The following is a 17391-nucleotide window of genomic DNA, read 5'->3' on the forward strand; positions in this document are numbered from 1 at the left end:
GCTAACCAAGTTTAAGACAGCTACAGACATATAAATGAGAATCGGAAGAATTTACAGAAGCAAATAATTTATATCCGTAAAGAGTATAAGAATTCATTTATAACTAAAAACCTTTATCGCTATATTTCTTATATTTTGTAGTCAGGGGTTAATATCGCCCTTTATTTAATAAAACACCTTAGTTTGAACAAATATGACTAGAATTTGGATCATCAATCGGTTTTACAAGGATATCACACAATAAATTGAACAGGTTACATTTTAAATTACCTAAACTTGAACTAAACAAAAAATATAAACTACCACAGCTCATTTAGAAAGAATATTTAGGGAAAATTAAGTGTAGGGAATATTCGAAGCTAAGACTTACCAAAAGTTTGGACTAGCCATTTAATATTCAGAAGCCAGGGTTTTTAGAGTGTATAATTTCTTAATTTGTCGGCTTTAAATTTATTATTTTATTTTCAACAAAGGAGAATTGATCAGACCTAATTTTACAATACTTCATAAGGAAAATCAGAAATAAATAACATAATTTTATTCGTGTTATCAGTACTATTAAACTCAATATTTAAATAAACATAAAACACATCATAATTCATTCAAATTCCTTTAATTGTTGTACAAAAGGTCACCTCTATATTTTACTCATAAACGAGGTTTAGGCTTAGCGCCATCGACGCTCGGCCACCTCAAGCCTCTCCAAGGCAAACAGTGGCCATTCAGTCACAAAAAAAATCTATTTATATTTTAACAACAAAATGTACTAAAAAAATATCAGTCCATTAATAGCATAAGCAAATAAAAGTCATCTAACCTTGAAATTATTGTACAAAAATTAACGTATCGTTTTTTTATCTATATTTAAAACAACTACATATCAGTCAGTGGTGTAATTAACGTATTATTTAAATGCTATGTTGGTTCTTCTATATCCGTTACAGTATTTCTCATTTCAACGTTTTCGATTGGCGTCACTTTTAACTTCGTTGAAGATGTTGCGAGCTTCACCAAGTCCTCATCGACTGTGGTTAGTTGGGAATACATTGTTTTTGGAAACAATGTTAGATGTTTTTTATTCCTTGTTCTTAGCTACAACAGAAATCTTCTCTTATTAATTAAATTTATTTAGATTAAATGAAAAGTTATTTAACGTAAAAATACTTTAAACAATATATTAGATTTTTTGTAGACAATCATTAATGATACGTGTATTTTATTTTAACATTTCTTTCATTTTTAATTTTTAAATAAATCTATCTTTTAATTAGATATTCGTTTTTAATGACAATTTGTTCAATATTTTGTTCTGCAATTAAGACTTAATTTGCATTAATTTTGATTATCTATTATACAAAAAAAAAATTCGCTTTTCAGAATAACCACGAGACTTATAAACATTTCTTACCATTATGACAAGTATAGTGGCGACAACAACGCCTACAGTTGCACCCACGCACCACGCTAACACTAGATCTCGATCCAACTGTAGAATACTAGGCGGGTCCTTCGCATCATCAACATAGAAAGATGCAGTCAAATGAGTTCTAATATTTTCTGCAATGCGACGTTTCCCAGCTGAAGTACCATTTAAACAGCCGCCTAAAAAGAAGCATTTTAAATCTATATACAAATATTAAAAAATATTATGCAATAACAAAACGATCAAATACTCAACAACAGCCCAGCTACAATTAACCATTCCTTACTATTTTTGGTTCGATAACTATATGTTGCGTTTCCGAACCACGCCCCTTTTTTACTCTCTTAAAACTTAGGTTAACTTACCACTAATGACTATGTAATGATAAAACAAATGGAAACTTTATCAGCCTAGTACTAGTCCAGTAGATTTCTGTTATTTTATGTTCTTACTTACCAATATCTTTGTGACAATGACAACAGTCCATTGTTTCGTTTATCATTAGAAACATGGATGAAACGTTTTCCATACAGCACGGTAAGCACTTATGATTTACTCTGTAAACAAGATTGAAATTAAAATCTTTACAAACAACCCTTCAGTAATTCTAAAACTCGTCTTCATTTGTTTGAACCAAATTTTACACATACCAGAACAAATTCCTTTAGGCTTAAACTATTGATAACAATATAGGTGAACTAAATTCATCTGTATTTAGTAAACTAAGATTTAATGGAATGCGAATACAGAATTCAATATCAAATTGAAACCACAAATCATTGCTTTGGGGTATGTCTTACCGCAGAGACAATATCCCTTGATGTTAATACATTTACAGTACACGATATGCATATATATCTTACTAAAGTACGCTTAACAATTAAGAATATTAATAGTTAACTAACATACAATGTTACTTAAATTTATAACAATTAAATTCAAAGAAACAGTGAAAATAATCTTACCTATCTAATCTCAGTGGATGAGCGCATGTAACACAGCTCGTAGGTCCCGGTCCAGAACAAGACCGACAAGACTCATGACAGGGACGACAAGTTCTAGACCTTGGCTCATAGAACTGAGAGCTGAGACATTCGATACATAAACCGTTCTCTAAAGAAAAGTGACGAGGACACGATGTACAACGCTGGGGACCTGCTCCATGACAGTCTTGACAGTAATGATGACAACGCCGACAGCTCTCCCCCCACGTAAAGAAGTTCTGAGGACATTCCGGTCTACATTCACCAGCCGCTAGTCTCCAATCTGGAGGACAAGACGCGCACTGATCCCTTCTCGGACCAGTACAAGTCTGGCATGAGAGATAACATTTGGAACAAATCCCATCATCAGGGTAGTATCCTGCTGCGCAAATTCCTCTACAAGTTCCCGATTGTAATCTTAAAGAACCAGCACAAGATGTACAGTTCAGTCTTGATACGCACGCAGAGCATGTATGCGGACATTTAGAACATCTACCAGCTGTTTGATAAAATCCTTGTCCACATTCTGCCACGCATCTGTAATTAGACGAGTCGTTAAGGAAAAGTTTATGAGTAAAAAGATAAGTTTGTGTGACAAGGGATCTTACCTAGTACCTTGAAGTAGTAAAGGACTGGAGCACGACAAACAATCCCATTCATTCGGTCCGCTACATTTCTCACAAGTGGAATGGCAATTTTTGCAGCGACCGCCTTCGAAGTATTCGCCTATGAGAAAAGTTTTTCTTTTATTAATAAATCTATTGTCATTGCGTTCTAGTATCGTAGTCTAAGTTTTAAGCTATCTATTGTGCTATCATTTTACTACTATCTGTTGCTCGCGACTTTGTCCTCGTCAATTAAAAAATAAGCTTATGTTATTCAGCGATAATGTAGCTTTTTAATAGCGTAAGAATATTTGAAATCGGTATAGTAGTTTTTGATTTATTTCAATACATACAGAAATACAAATCTTTCCTCTTTATAATATTAGTATAGAATTGTTAATGGAGTAATTGAAGTAGAATTAATAACAGTGGAATCAAGTCAATTTTACTTACTAGTGTCACATTTATTACTACCATCAGGGAGACATTTCCCTCCCTTAGATAATGCCCATTTTTCTTTGCAAAGTGTACATACTGTATACGAACATACCGCGCATCCTGTAGAACATCTAAAAAGATACACATAAATGTTATTATTTAATAACAAGTGATACAAATTGCATTATTAATACTTACGGTAAACATTCCCTTCTTTGAATATCTGGATAGAATCCAACTGCACATTGTGGAACACAACGATTTTTGTATGCAAAATCTCCAATACGGCAGGAAACGCATTGAGTAGCATTAGGTCCGCTACAAGATTCGCAACTTTCGTGACATTGAACACATCCAAAATCATCCTTTTGATAAGTTCCAGGTGGACAGGACGCTAAGCATGATCCATTAAAAAGAACGTAACTATGAGCACACGACGAACATAAATCCGCTTTATCCGCACATGTGTCACAATGTTCAGCACAAGGGAAGCAAGCATTAGCATCAGGGTCTTCGTAGTAACCGTCCGGACACTGTTGTAAGCATACTGCTAGATCGGTTACCAGTAAATGAGCTGGTGCACAAGTTAAACAAGAATCTTGACCAGCACCAGCGCAAGTTTCACACGACTCATGGCAAGGCCAGCATACCCCACCTTGGTTAACGAAACTTCTGGGTGGACATCTTGATACACATGAATTGTCTAATCGATAATGTTTACAAGCAACACATTGTGTAGGACCTTTCCCATAGCATCCTTGAGAATCGCATTCAGGATCACACATTCTTTGTACTTGTTTATCATTCGCGTCTGCCAGTACATTTTTACGCTGTGCTGACGGAATGTTATTACTATTACTTCTCCTATCAGAAAGGCCTAATTCAATCTCATTTAAAAATTGTGAATATTCTGAAGCATCGTACACATCGTTTAAGTGATAGTTCTTTTGATTCTCAAACAAATTATTGGAATTAAAATAGCTCTTGTTGCGTACTCTTACTGGATTTGTTGCTGTACCATAGAATATTAGCTGCCACTTCTTAAGCACGCCAATTTGAGTGACGTGATTGTTCCCGGCGTTTATAATTTGCAAAGTCCATCTGCCTTCGGCATTCTCTCCCCAAAAGTGTACGCTTAAAAACGGCCAGTCATCGAAATTGGAACTCGTTGCATCGTGTGTTCTTTCAAATAAAAGAGTAGAAGTGGTTCCCATGGGTGATGTTAGTAAAATTCTTAAATTTCCCCTCGGAAAGAAACTTAACGATATTTTACACTGAACATGTTCCAAATATCTCACTTCATTCATTGTTCCACTGCAACCATTTACATCCATATGTACAGATATCGTATAACCAAAGGAGGTCTCAATTGATTTGTCTTCGTTTATCTCCTGAGACTTACAAATATGCTGTGGAGGAACATTTACCCATTGTTCAGCCAATGATACTATTTGAGCAGCATCCATTAGACCATATCCAAATTTATGGCTCACTTTTCTTTTCACACCATTTACAATCCAACCTTCCTCTTTCTCTAAAGGTTGTGACCTAGATGTCATAACAATAAGGTGTTGCATGTCTCTCCAAGTTATAAGAGGATTTGCTTCTAAAGCTAAAGCACATATTCCCGCAGCTAAAGGCGCGGATGCAGACGTACCAGTGTGGTCTACCGTACAAATATGATCTGGCCTTAACTGTACATCCATATCTACGGTTGCGACACTCTTGTCTCTTCCTGGCGTCCCAGAACTATAAGTCGATGCTAATGTAGATGAACATTCTTCTAAATACCAAGGCTTATATCCGCCTTGTGTTGCACTCGATATCGAAATGGTAAATATACTATTCGCATATCCATCACAATTACAAGAATCAGTATGCCTTCCTCCATTACCAGAAGCCCATATAAAAATAGAACCTTTTCCTCCTCTTCCATTTGTCACACCATTAATAAAAGCTCTAGAACAAATATTAATTTATTATCCAACTTATTAAACAAATTTACTCTTAATTGAAAATAGTTTAATTTAATTTACCTTCTAGCTAATGGACCAGGACCATCAACAGTCTTTCCGTCATCCTCGGGTCCCCAAGAGGCACTATAAATATCTATATGATGAGTATTAAAACCGAGTGCCTGAGCTTCGACAGCGTCATTTACTAAGCCGTCTAACATTCTAACGCCTCCTATACTAGCGTTGTATGCAATACCAACGCCACAATATCGATTGTAAGCAACAGCCGCCACTTCTCCGGCACACCGAGTACCGTGTTTATTATCACCATTGTCTTGCGGCGTCGGATCTGTATCGTTACCATTTATATCAGTAGAAGCTGCTGGATCCTACAATAGAGTATAAATTCCATTGATAATTTTGCAAACTTTAAAAAACATAACCTTAAAATGTTTAGAGTACTTCACAAAGTATGTGCTATAAATAAATTGTGACCGCTTCTATACATAAAATTGGAATAAAAAATATGAGATATTAAAATGACTTACATAGTTCTGTATTAAATCCGGATGATTAGGTTGTATGCCGTCGTCTAATATTGTTATAACGACCCCTTTTCCCGTGTATCCTTTTCTCCAAGCGTAACCTACATTCATATCTAAACCTCCCGCTGCGCCGCCATTCTACATTCATACAAAACAATGAATAAATCTGGGAAATTTACTACTGCGTATAAAAAATAATACTAAAAATCGTATAACATATGGAAAGAAATAGTTGGATTGTGAGTGAGGTGATATGATTAAGACTGAAGATATCTGAAGACCGAAAACGTTGATGCCAGACCTCACATAAGTTTGACGATTTTTTTACAACTATTATATTCTTACCAAATACCATTGTTCTTTGAACAACGGGTCTGGGAAGGAAGGTGCGTTGGATTGCCGTATTATTTGACGCGGCTTCCATTGGTGGTCCCTTTTGGTTCTTCTCAACTCTCGTTGTTGCATCACCCATCTCACCTGTTAATAAATATCTAGACATTTCAACTATATAACAATTATAATTTTAATAACCGTAAACTGCAGTACAACCAACAAAGAAAGTTATTTGTTTATATTTAAGATTTAATTAGAAGACTTGGAATTAAATACTTATGTACTTAATTTCAAATTCACCATGACGTATAAATAACTACTTTTCAATGAAAAAATATTTATCTGCATCTACAGTATGTGTTAAAATGTAAAACTTAACTGACGCAACGTATCACATCACTTTACACAGAATTTTCTCCGACACATGAGGATTATCCTCGGCAACATTTCGAATGTTACGAAAGCTTGTGAAACGTGGACTAAAATCTATTTTCATGCTTTTATTTAATACGTAAAAATTTAATCATTCTATTCCAACTCTTATAAAACACATTTTATATTCGACTAGCTGTTGCCCGCGACTTCGTGCGCGTGATATTAAAAATACGGACTATATAAATAACACAAAGCTACCTTTCCCTCGGGAACCGGACATTTCTCGGAGATGAACTTTATCCCATGTGTACTCCAGACTTTGTTTTATGTCTGTGCCGAATTTCAATAAGATATATTGAACCGTTGCAGAATGAGTAAATGTTAGAAAAGTAAATTAATAAATGATAAAAAGTAGCCTATGTGTTCTTCCAGGCTACGCTCTAAACCTGTGCCAAATATCAAGGAGATCCGTTTAGCCGTTTAGGCTACAAACGCTAACAAACATCCATCCGTCAATCGTAACTTTCGCACTTATCATAATTTTATAATTACGTTACTAGTTCTAGCCCCTGACTACATCGAGGTGTTCTTCCAGACTTTTCTCTACGTCTATGCCAAATTTCATCGAGATTCGTGCAGCAATGTAGGCGGCAACCTCTAACAAACATCCATCTAAACTTTCGCATTTATAATATTCGTAAGATGAAATACATTCAAATGACGACTAACCTTTAGTACGACCTATAAACTATTCAACTTCAAGACATTTTGATTTAATAAAATAATAAATCATTCGCGTAGGATAATTTGTTAAGGAATCGGGGTGTCGACCTTGTGACTCTCTTATTGTTTTCTCGTGATTAATTGTACTGGTGAAATCTAAGATTTTATATAAATTATTGTACACGAGCTGTTGCCCGCGACTTCGTCTGCGTGGTATTAGAAAACATACAAACTATGTAAATTACAAAAAGCTACGTATCCCTCGGGAAGCGGACAGTTCTCGGGGATGAAGCTTATCCCATGTGTACTCCAGACTTTGTTTTATATCTGTGCCAAATTTCAATAAGATATGTTGAATCAATGCAGAATGATCAAGTAAACATTAATAAACGAAAATAATGAATCCCACGGGAACCGTAACTATTCCTGAGATAAAAAGTAGCCTATGTGTTCTTCCAGACTATGCTCTAAACCTTAGCCAAATTTCATGGAGATCCATTCAGCCGTTTAGGCTACAAACGCTAACAAACATCCATCCATCCATCTATCTATCCATCCATCTATCCATCTAAACTTTCGCATTTATAATATTAGTAAGATAAGATATATATTAGACAGACAGGACTGAGCAAGCTGGCGGCGTACTGTGGACGCCTGCCCCACTTTGGGGACATAGGAAAAGAAAGAAGAAAGAAGAAGAATATATCAGAGATCGTTGAACTATTTAAAAACTGTGATAATCCTAAAATCGTTGAACAACATAATAATTACATATATTATGTTAAAGGCGGCAGAGATTTTTCTATTCTTTCAGTTCGTGCGGTACCGGGTGTAACACACCCTGTATACCATATAAACATTTCTTATTCACACTGTAAGCGAGATACACCAGGTGCTTTAGACCTGGTTTAGCATTCAACGTGTTACATGATAAACTTAACACGATAAACTAATGTTAATTTATCTTGATTCTGTTTATAATATTAACGCAAATATTACTCTTTTTAGTTTGAAGCAAATAAACAACAAATCAAATTAAAAAAGGGCCCCCATAAAAATTTACAACCCATCTTTATTCCTGCCGTAACGTCCTAACTTAAATTGAATATTACGAAGTCGAAATTCATGCTTAAATCATAATTTTAGGGTTGGTGATGTGATAACTCTTCCGAAGGTAACTTGGAACATTTTCAGAGCAGTTATTTGTTTTCATTAACGGAATCATCGGTGTTAACAATTAAGAAAGAAAAGCTAGGAATAATAAATTACAATGTTCTTGGCAAGCAGACTTTGTAAGTTTTAGCAGTCTTATATGTAATTTAGTAGAGTTGAACAAAGTGCTCTGTACGAAAGTCATGTTGGATTTTAATTATTTTTATACTAACAAGCAGTAGAACAAGATATTCTTATTAAAGCGATTTAAGTTCTTGCTTAATCTTAACTTGGCAATAATAAATTGTTTTATTAGATTTTTACTGTGCCTTTATTGTCATTGAAGTTTCAAGGTCATGCTACTTCTGAGGTCAATGTTTTACAAGAAAGAGAAGGAATATACCAACACCGGTGAAACAAAAAGAGTGCAGTGTATGTATGTTACTTCTGTTTGTGGACTACCATCATAATAGATTACTTTACGTCAGAGTGAAGCATTCTAATCATTGCTTATAATTTTCAGGATACTACTTAGCTTTTGCCTGTGACTCCGTACACATGGAAATAAAAAGTAGTCCATGTGTTCTTTTAGACAATTCTCTACATCTATGCCAAATTTCATCGAGATCCGGTCAGCCGTTTAGGCTGCAAACTCTAACAAACATTTATCCATCCGTCTAAACTTTCGCATTTATAGTATTAGTAAAAAGTAAGATTACTAATGGCCGGTTTCCCAGCTACGTTTAACTATTTGTTAGTGATTGATTCGATAACTTCATGAAATTCTTTTTTCAAAATAAGTAACTTGAGTTTTACTCCGTTGAAACATAGGTCAATCTAACGCTAGTGTCTCAATAGGTAATATTAAAATAAAGGGAAACTTTAGAAACCCAGCACAAATGCAATGAAAATGAATAAACTTACCTGTGGGTCATTTTTTAATCGATTCATATAATCATAACTTGCATTTATAGACCTCTTACTAATTTGTGGATGTGAAAACAGAAAAAAGTTCTTTAAACTTCCAATCTGAAACAAAAGAAAAATATATTAACAGAGAAGCAGAATTTAATCATTTCAAAGTTACTGAGGGTTACTAAATATAACTTAGTTTAAATCCATTCATAAATCTAAACATTTCTAGAAATTTACATCGTAAAAACAAACTGACGTTCGTAGTCATAATTACGATAATACCCGCCATCTGTCGACCGCAAACCGTAACTACAGTTTAATGTTTTACATTAAAATCAAGCAGAGTACATACATAATTATCAATGAAATTGTAAATTAATCTACAACCCGTGAAATGAAAAAAATATTCAAAATATAGCCTATGTTACTCACAGATAAATTTCCTTTCTGATGGTGAAACCAATACATACAAAAATTCAAATCTTTACTCTCTATAATATTAGTACAGATTATGTAATTAGTCAGTGAAACTTATATTAAATTAAACTTAAAAACACTCTGTACAGCTTTAAATAACTTAGTTTGTATTTAATTTACATATTGTGATGAAAAATAATCAAAATTCATAACGAAATTGGCTTACGTCCTCAACGACAACACCGCGCACGAAGTAGAGAAAATTAAACAACAACAAATTATCGAGGCACCATAACTGTACAGAAAAAGCTATAAAAATACAAAAACCAAACAGTTTTTTTTTATATCATAGGTGACAAACGAGCAAGCGGCCACCAAAATCCGCAAAAATGGCGAAGCGACCGCTGCCCATAGACATCCGCAATTGAATATGCATTGTCTACCCTTATCCGACGACGGAAGACACACACATAAAGAGGATATTTCCCTTTCCTATGCGTCTCCTCCACAGTCAAATCCACTTCCCCTTCCCACCCTCTCCTTATAAAAAAGAGTGGTAAAAAGACACACACCCTCATCAGACGAAACACGGAATTGCTTCACTTCACGTCTGTCTTCCGCGTGCTCGTGGTATTACACCGGGCGAGCCGGCCTATTCGTGATAAGATGTTAAAGAGGGCACTACCACTGTTGCAAGCTAAAAAGCAACGCAGGAATTATTTAGTACCCTCCTATGCTGATCTTCCTATTGCCAGACCTTTCATATTTGTCTATTCTCTGTCATCATCATCATCACCCTTACCTTATCCTACTCCCGCAGCTTTACCGTGCTATACCGTGCTTTCGTCCTCCAAGTAACTCTATCGTCATCTGTTTATTCTCTGTATGGAAATTAATATTACAAACATACAATTAACCGTATTGTTATCAATTTACCCAACTAGAATATTCAATATGTATAAAAACACTCACGCCAACAACATAGAAGGTAGACAGAGACTAAAACTTTGCATGTAATACGATCCTCTCACGTTTATTCCTCATTTATACATGCTCGAGTATTCACTATCGGTTACGAGTCCTTTTTATACGATCTTTATTATAGGAGATAATCGTTAGTATTCGGTTAATGTTATTAGATGAATAAAGTAACTATAAATTTTCCTAATAATTCGGTAATACTAAACTCCGACTTTCGTTCAGATAAAACTGGTATAAAATGACAAAAACTATGCCGTTCTAGATAAAACGGATAGAAGAATCGAAAGAAAGAATTCACCGAAATGTCGATTAGGTAAGCGGCGAATTCTCCTCCCATTGGGTGCGAACATTTCGCAAATCATTGCCGCTTTTTAAAATGGAACATGTAAATTTTGATAGACATCATGTTTAATTTATTATTTAGGTATTCCATTACATTAAGGTATCGACTGATCGATGATACACGGTGTAATGTAACATGTTACATAGCGAACATTTTTTTCTACATAAATAAACTAGCGCTTGACCACGATACCATCTAAGCTAAGCGAAGACATTTATGTCAATCAGTTTGTTACGCAGAAAATTTACAAATGTAATATAACGACATGCGTGTAACATTACACCGCGTAACATCGGTCATACATTTCACACTAATAGAACGTAACATATCTTTATAACTAGTAGAATTAAAAAATGTAAACGAAATAAATATAATTCCGAGAAGAATATGGAACGAGAGATACATCAATCATAATCGCTAGACAAATACGAAAGATTCTAAGTAAAACTTTACCTAATAATCAAGTAGAAATCATACAACTTGTTAAGTGTGACTTGAACAAAGATGATATAAATGACGAGGTCAACCAGCACTCGGATACATCACAATCCATCAATTACTGTGCCCTTGCGACCCTCTTTCGTGCATGATTTATTTTAGGAAAGCAAACAAACAATGACAATAATGGATCGACAAACTAAAACTTTACCGTAATATTACTTACTAGCTGTTCCCGTGTGGCTTCATCCGCATGAAATTATAAACTCTTTATTTCATTATTTACATTTGTCAAATTCTCAATTGCTAATCAACATTACTGTTACCATAATAACCTTGCTTCCTTAATGTTGGTAGCTTGTAGTTTATGGTCTCTTTCCCACATGAGGGTTTTTCCAATTCATTTAAACCCTAAGTTTAATAGCGTCAAAATATAAAGCCTTAAGCGTGTCGTAAATGTGGCGCTTTTTATTAAATAAAGAGTTATTTAAGAATATGCTCTGATTGCTGACATCTTACGCCACAAAGTAGTGTGTGTTAATAATGATAAGTGTTTCTTAACTAAGTTTTCTTTACAGTTTAAAACAATAAGCACAACTCATTCATATACCTTTTACCTCACTCTGTCGGGAAAAATATTTTATCAAAAAAAATTATCCAAATCGATGGTACAAATATCAATTGTACGAATATCATTTAATAAGAAAATTTTGTGATAGTTTTGAAGAACTCTTGACATAAGCTTAATCTTACATACAATTTAGTAAATAAACAATTTAGCGTTGTATTACACTGACATCAACTTTTCTACGCTAAAAGCCAACTCTTGACGCAGCTTGCCAAATGCGTCCCTGCCAATTTCTTTGTATAATCACCAGCCCATTACTCTAGTGACCGTTTTGAGTGGGTATGCTATTCCAGCATTCATTTTCATTTTCCTGCAATTTTCCTTAAGTATATTGTTCCTTTTACGAACTCGATGACTTCGCTCGTTGTCGTTGAAATATAAAGTAGAAAGATAAGTAGATATATTCATTATCTTTGTTTCCCTCGCTTCTTTATCTTAACAGATGTCGCTTGTCATTTGTTTAAACGTGTTACTTCGACAGATGTTACGAAGTGTAATGTTACGTGTAACATTTGCATCAAGATGCTCGTTGTTCTCTGGTTTCCCCGTAACACTACACAAGTACAACGTAAATGTTAGCCGTGTAACATATTACATTACATCGCGTAACATCGGTATATCCGCAGCTTTAAATAACCCTTTGATTTATGTAAATTATCGAAATAAACATTTTCTTCAAAACAAATGTTATCTTCCGTAATATTTTTCAAAATAACAATTTTCTGTAACCATAGTTAATCTTCCATTTCACAATCACTTCATAAAAGAAACCCTTTTAGTACATAATTTCTATACAGAGAATATGGCATATGTGCAAAAACTGTTTCATATTGAAATTTGCTATGTGAGAACAAGCGGTGTCCCTTCATAAGACAAAAGCGACCGATATTGCATTCCATATAAATGCCCTATATGTCATTTTGTCGAAACAATATCAATTTCAAACAACTGACAGGTAGGACAATTTACAAAAACGAAACAATTCTATTCCCACTTTTCCCTTTTCCTAAGATGAAAGGATTAGCAAGGAAAAGTGGATTTGACGGTGGAGGAGACACATAGGTAGGGGAAATATCCTCTTTATGTGTGTCTCCTTCTACATCAATTAAGGGTAGGTAACGCATCTGCAATTCGGATGTTTATGGGCAGCGGTCGCTTTCCATTTCGGTGGATTCAGGTGGCCCCTTGCTCGTTTGCCACCTTATATTATAAAAAAATAAACTTTGAAATCGTATTTAAAATGTGTTAATATAATTAAAACTATTGATATTCTAATAACGGATGAAACCTATATTTTAAAACATATGTTCTGTATTAAATTTAATTTGATTCAACAATATGTTACTTCTCATAGTTAAGGCAAACTGACTGCCGCTATTTGTCTTGACATTTTAATATAATGCTAGACTTGAGCCAGATATCGATTTAACATATTTGGGACAGAAGCTTTATCCTTATTATGACTCGGACAAACTTAAAAATGGAAAATTATATTCAAAATCTAGTCTACACAACTGTTGTGCGATTGTCGATTGTTTTGCAGCCAATTCAGCTGTTTACACTAAAAAACGAATAGAATGCGCACCTCCATATAAGCTCATAGGAATCAAAGCGGGACTAAACAGTTGTGCGATAGTTTAGTTTCAGATACTGCTGCAAGATATTGCATGTATAAAGAGAGGATTATATTGCATACGACGTGTCGGATCGTGTTTTCTTGTCGAACAAGAAGTGAGTGCTTACATCGCGTTTACAGCTAAAGCCCATAGTTTATTACTTACTCGGCTATAACAATGACTTACTATTTATACTTATTTACCTCAATGTACTCGTAATATTATGAATGCGGAGGTTTAGATGAACGGATGGATGTTTGTTAGATTTTGTAGCCTAAACGGCTGATCGGATTTCGATTAAATTTGGTATAGACGTAGAGGATATGAAAGTCTGGAATAACACACAGGCTATTCACTTTTTTTTAATACTACACTGACGTAGTCGCGGGCGAAAGCTAGTTTATCTATGTAATAATATAACTAACTTAACTTCATTATCATCTTCTTAACGTTCACTTGAACAAGCTGAAAATAAAACTTCAAAGTGGAAAATTGTTAAGGTTTGAACGCTCCTTTTAACGCTGTAATAGTGAGCAAATATTGGACGTAAAAGCTTTTATCGGGACTGTAATGGGTTATTAGGTATTAATTGCAATAAGAGCCTTAAAAGTAAACAACGCGTTCTTATAATATTCATGCTGTTTTAAATATATTTTACTAGTAATAAATATATATTCTTTTAATATAGATGATTACAATAATATTTACTAACTTTAATGGACCAATCCCTTACTGTGTAAAGATTTAAGGGTAAATGCAAAATTTTGTTTTCTAATACCGTCACCATCATCACCAGCTCACTATATGTCCCCACCGAGGGGCTCGGAGCCTACCCTAAGTAAGAGTGACTAGGCCATAGTCAACCACGCTGCACTGTTGGTTGACTTCACACATATCTTTGAATTTCTCCGTTATGTGCAGGTTGCATCACGATGTTTTTCTTCAACGTAAGAACGTCGGGTAAATTATGTATTTATGAAAATTTTCTAATACGTTGAAGGTTATTTAGGAGACAATATGCGAAAACTACATATTGTAATATATTGAATTTTGTTAATCTATAATTTAACTAGTCATATAAATTTCACAAATGGTAAGAACAAATGATAGCGAAAATCATTACACGATAATTTCGTCTCCTACATTTAAAAAGAGCGTCGGTGGCTCAGTGGTTTAAGCACTTGACTTGAAATCTACAGGTCTTGGGTTCGAATCCCGCTGTACCCATGTGATTCTTCGAATTTTCATATGTACATAATTTACCCATCATTCTTACGGTGAAGGAAAACATCGTGATGCCTTCACATATCGGCGAAGAAATTCAAAGATATGTGTGAAGTCAACCCACCCGCAGTGCAGCGTGGTTGACTGTGGCCTAGTCACACTAACTTAGAGTAGGCTCCGAGTCTCTCAGTGGGGACGAATAGTGAGAAGGTAATGAATGATGAATTAAAAATACAAGCACGAATTTCTATTTTCAATTTTAGCTAATTACTTTCTGATTTAAGTAGAGATGGTCTTTTAACAGATACCATTAGCATCCCCTCGAGCTACAAAAACCGATTCCGTTCTATTGTCGAGTAATAATTAATGTTCCCCGACTGCGGGGCCTAAAAAAGAAAAGAAAAATCAAAGAAAATAGGTCGGAACGTTACGAATAAAAATGTAAGAAAACTGCAGAATTAATTTGTATACGAGTTTTGTATAACGCATACTCGTGAACAAAATAATGTAATTTTTAATATTTAGGATATTACAATACATTACGTTACTTATTCGTTTTTTTTAACTACTAATTAATTTTATCTTATTAACTTAACATTAATCATTTAATCAAGTAAACTAACTCGCACTTGGACAGCGTGGTTGACTATGACCTAGTCACTCCTAACTTAGGGTATACTCCGAGTCCTTCAGTGGGGATGTATAGTGAGCTGGTGATGATGATTATGATGGTTTAATCAAAAATTCTTTGAGTAGTTTATATGCTTTCGAAAGATATTTGTAATGGGGTTATTATTTAATCGTAAAATAATTCTTAACAAGTAGAATCTCTATATGTTTTATTTAGATTGAAAAATAGGAACAGTCGGAATACATTATGAATTTAACAAATATTTTAAAACATGATTAGATGATGTGTTTACAAGGACGTAGTCTCTTTCATTTTGGTTTGAATTATCTTCAGTAGCTCTAATTACAATGACGATATGCTTTACCTTAATAAGAGATAATTAATTTTTACACCATCAATCTTTTCCCTACATGGGTCGGTAGCATTCTGCTATAAATTTTTCTGGTAAAATTAACGAGTAATTTTCAAATCTATCGAAAAAATAAAACTTATGTAAGAAGACCGGTTTATACGAATATGGATTATTATAGTATAAGTTGATGATAAAGCGTCTATCGTAATTCGCCAAAATAGCGAACCAACCGTTGCCCATAGACATCCGGAGAGACAATTTTAATTTATTTTATCGATTGAACTGTGTTTAAAAAGAATATTTGAAGACAGGACACAGGAAATTTCACAAATAGATTACTATATTGACTATTGACTTAATTATTCAAAACATATCTTATTTATTAAGTTTATTTGTGACTTATATGTGAAATCTGACATCATTTTTAATTCTATTACTTTGTATTCTTACCTGTCCATGGTTGATAAAGCCATGTTTATGGGCTAAATCATCCGCATACTGCGACCCATCTGGTATATGCAAAGCGAACTGATCGTGGTACAGAGGTAAACACAAGTTCAGCACTGTCAACAATACAACCACGACGAAAGACCGCATCACGATGGTCGCGCATTGCACGATCCTTACTCTATTATGAATAAACTTTCATTTGTCAACTAAAAAAGTATTTTTTAATATTTTATAACTCGTTTAACTATAGTTTACTAGGATAGGTACATTTGTTTTTTTTTAATATCACGCGCGTAATTTTATTTGAATGATCGTGTGTTCGTATACCTTTAGTTAGACGTCCTTCGATGGGGACGTCTACGCGAAGACTGAACCTCGTGACTGATAGTCTCTCCACTTTTATGTTCCGCGCATGCGTTTAAGTTGGCGCCCTTTCTTTAGCCTACTTGCTATCAAAACGTATTGTGTCCACGCCATCAATTGTCCCGCATACTTAATTGGACATTGACATACCTGTCTATTGTTAAATAGTACATTTTATTGAAAATTATTTAATAACTGTTTATTTACATTTTTATTGATAGATTAAAATGTTTAATTGCATTGGAGATATTGTATCTTTGTTACACATTTCATTGTCTACTACATACTAGTTGAATTCAGTAAATACTTGCATTTTTATATTTACTTACAAAACCATTAATTATGCTAAAATGTTTTGTTTTCTAATAATTCACAAAACTCTTTTCATTCACTTGTTATTAAAATTATTTATTAAAGTATATTTAAAAAGGTTATAAACTTTATTTAGTTTGATTCATACCGAGTTAATTACGTACTAGATGAACCAAACGAGACTAGTAA

At 34.1% G+C, this 17391-nt stretch overlaps 1 protein-coding gene across 1 annotated transcript; it reads right to left on the reverse strand.

The window, feature by feature from the left end:
- Window positions 1–802: 802 nt before the first annotated feature.
- LOC106111660 (furin-like protease 2) lies at window positions 803–16683 on the reverse strand. Its single transcript, XM_013293804.1, has 12 exons — window positions 16528–16683; window positions 9457–9561; window positions 6295–6426; window positions 5953–6087; window positions 5486–5793; window positions 3648–5408; window positions 3465–3580; window positions 3015–3132; window positions 2389–2943; window positions 1880–1980; window positions 1409–1602; window positions 803–1092 (listed from the first exon to the last, which is right to left on the reverse strand). The coding sequence occupies exons 1-12, from the start codon at window positions 16672–16674 to the stop codon at window positions 916–918; spliced, it is 3849 nt and encodes a 1282-aa protein (XP_013149258.1). The 5' UTR covers window positions 16675–16683; the 3' UTR covers window positions 803–915.
- Between the last annotated feature and the right edge of the window lie 708 nt (window positions 16684–17391).

Source organism: Papilio polytes, unplaced genomic scaffold (assembly GCF_000836215.1).
Source record: "Papilio polytes unplaced genomic scaffold, Ppol_1.0 DF824158.1, whole genome shotgun sequence".
Taxonomy (NCBI): Eukaryota; Metazoa; Arthropoda; class Insecta; order Lepidoptera; family Papilionidae; genus Papilio; species Papilio polytes.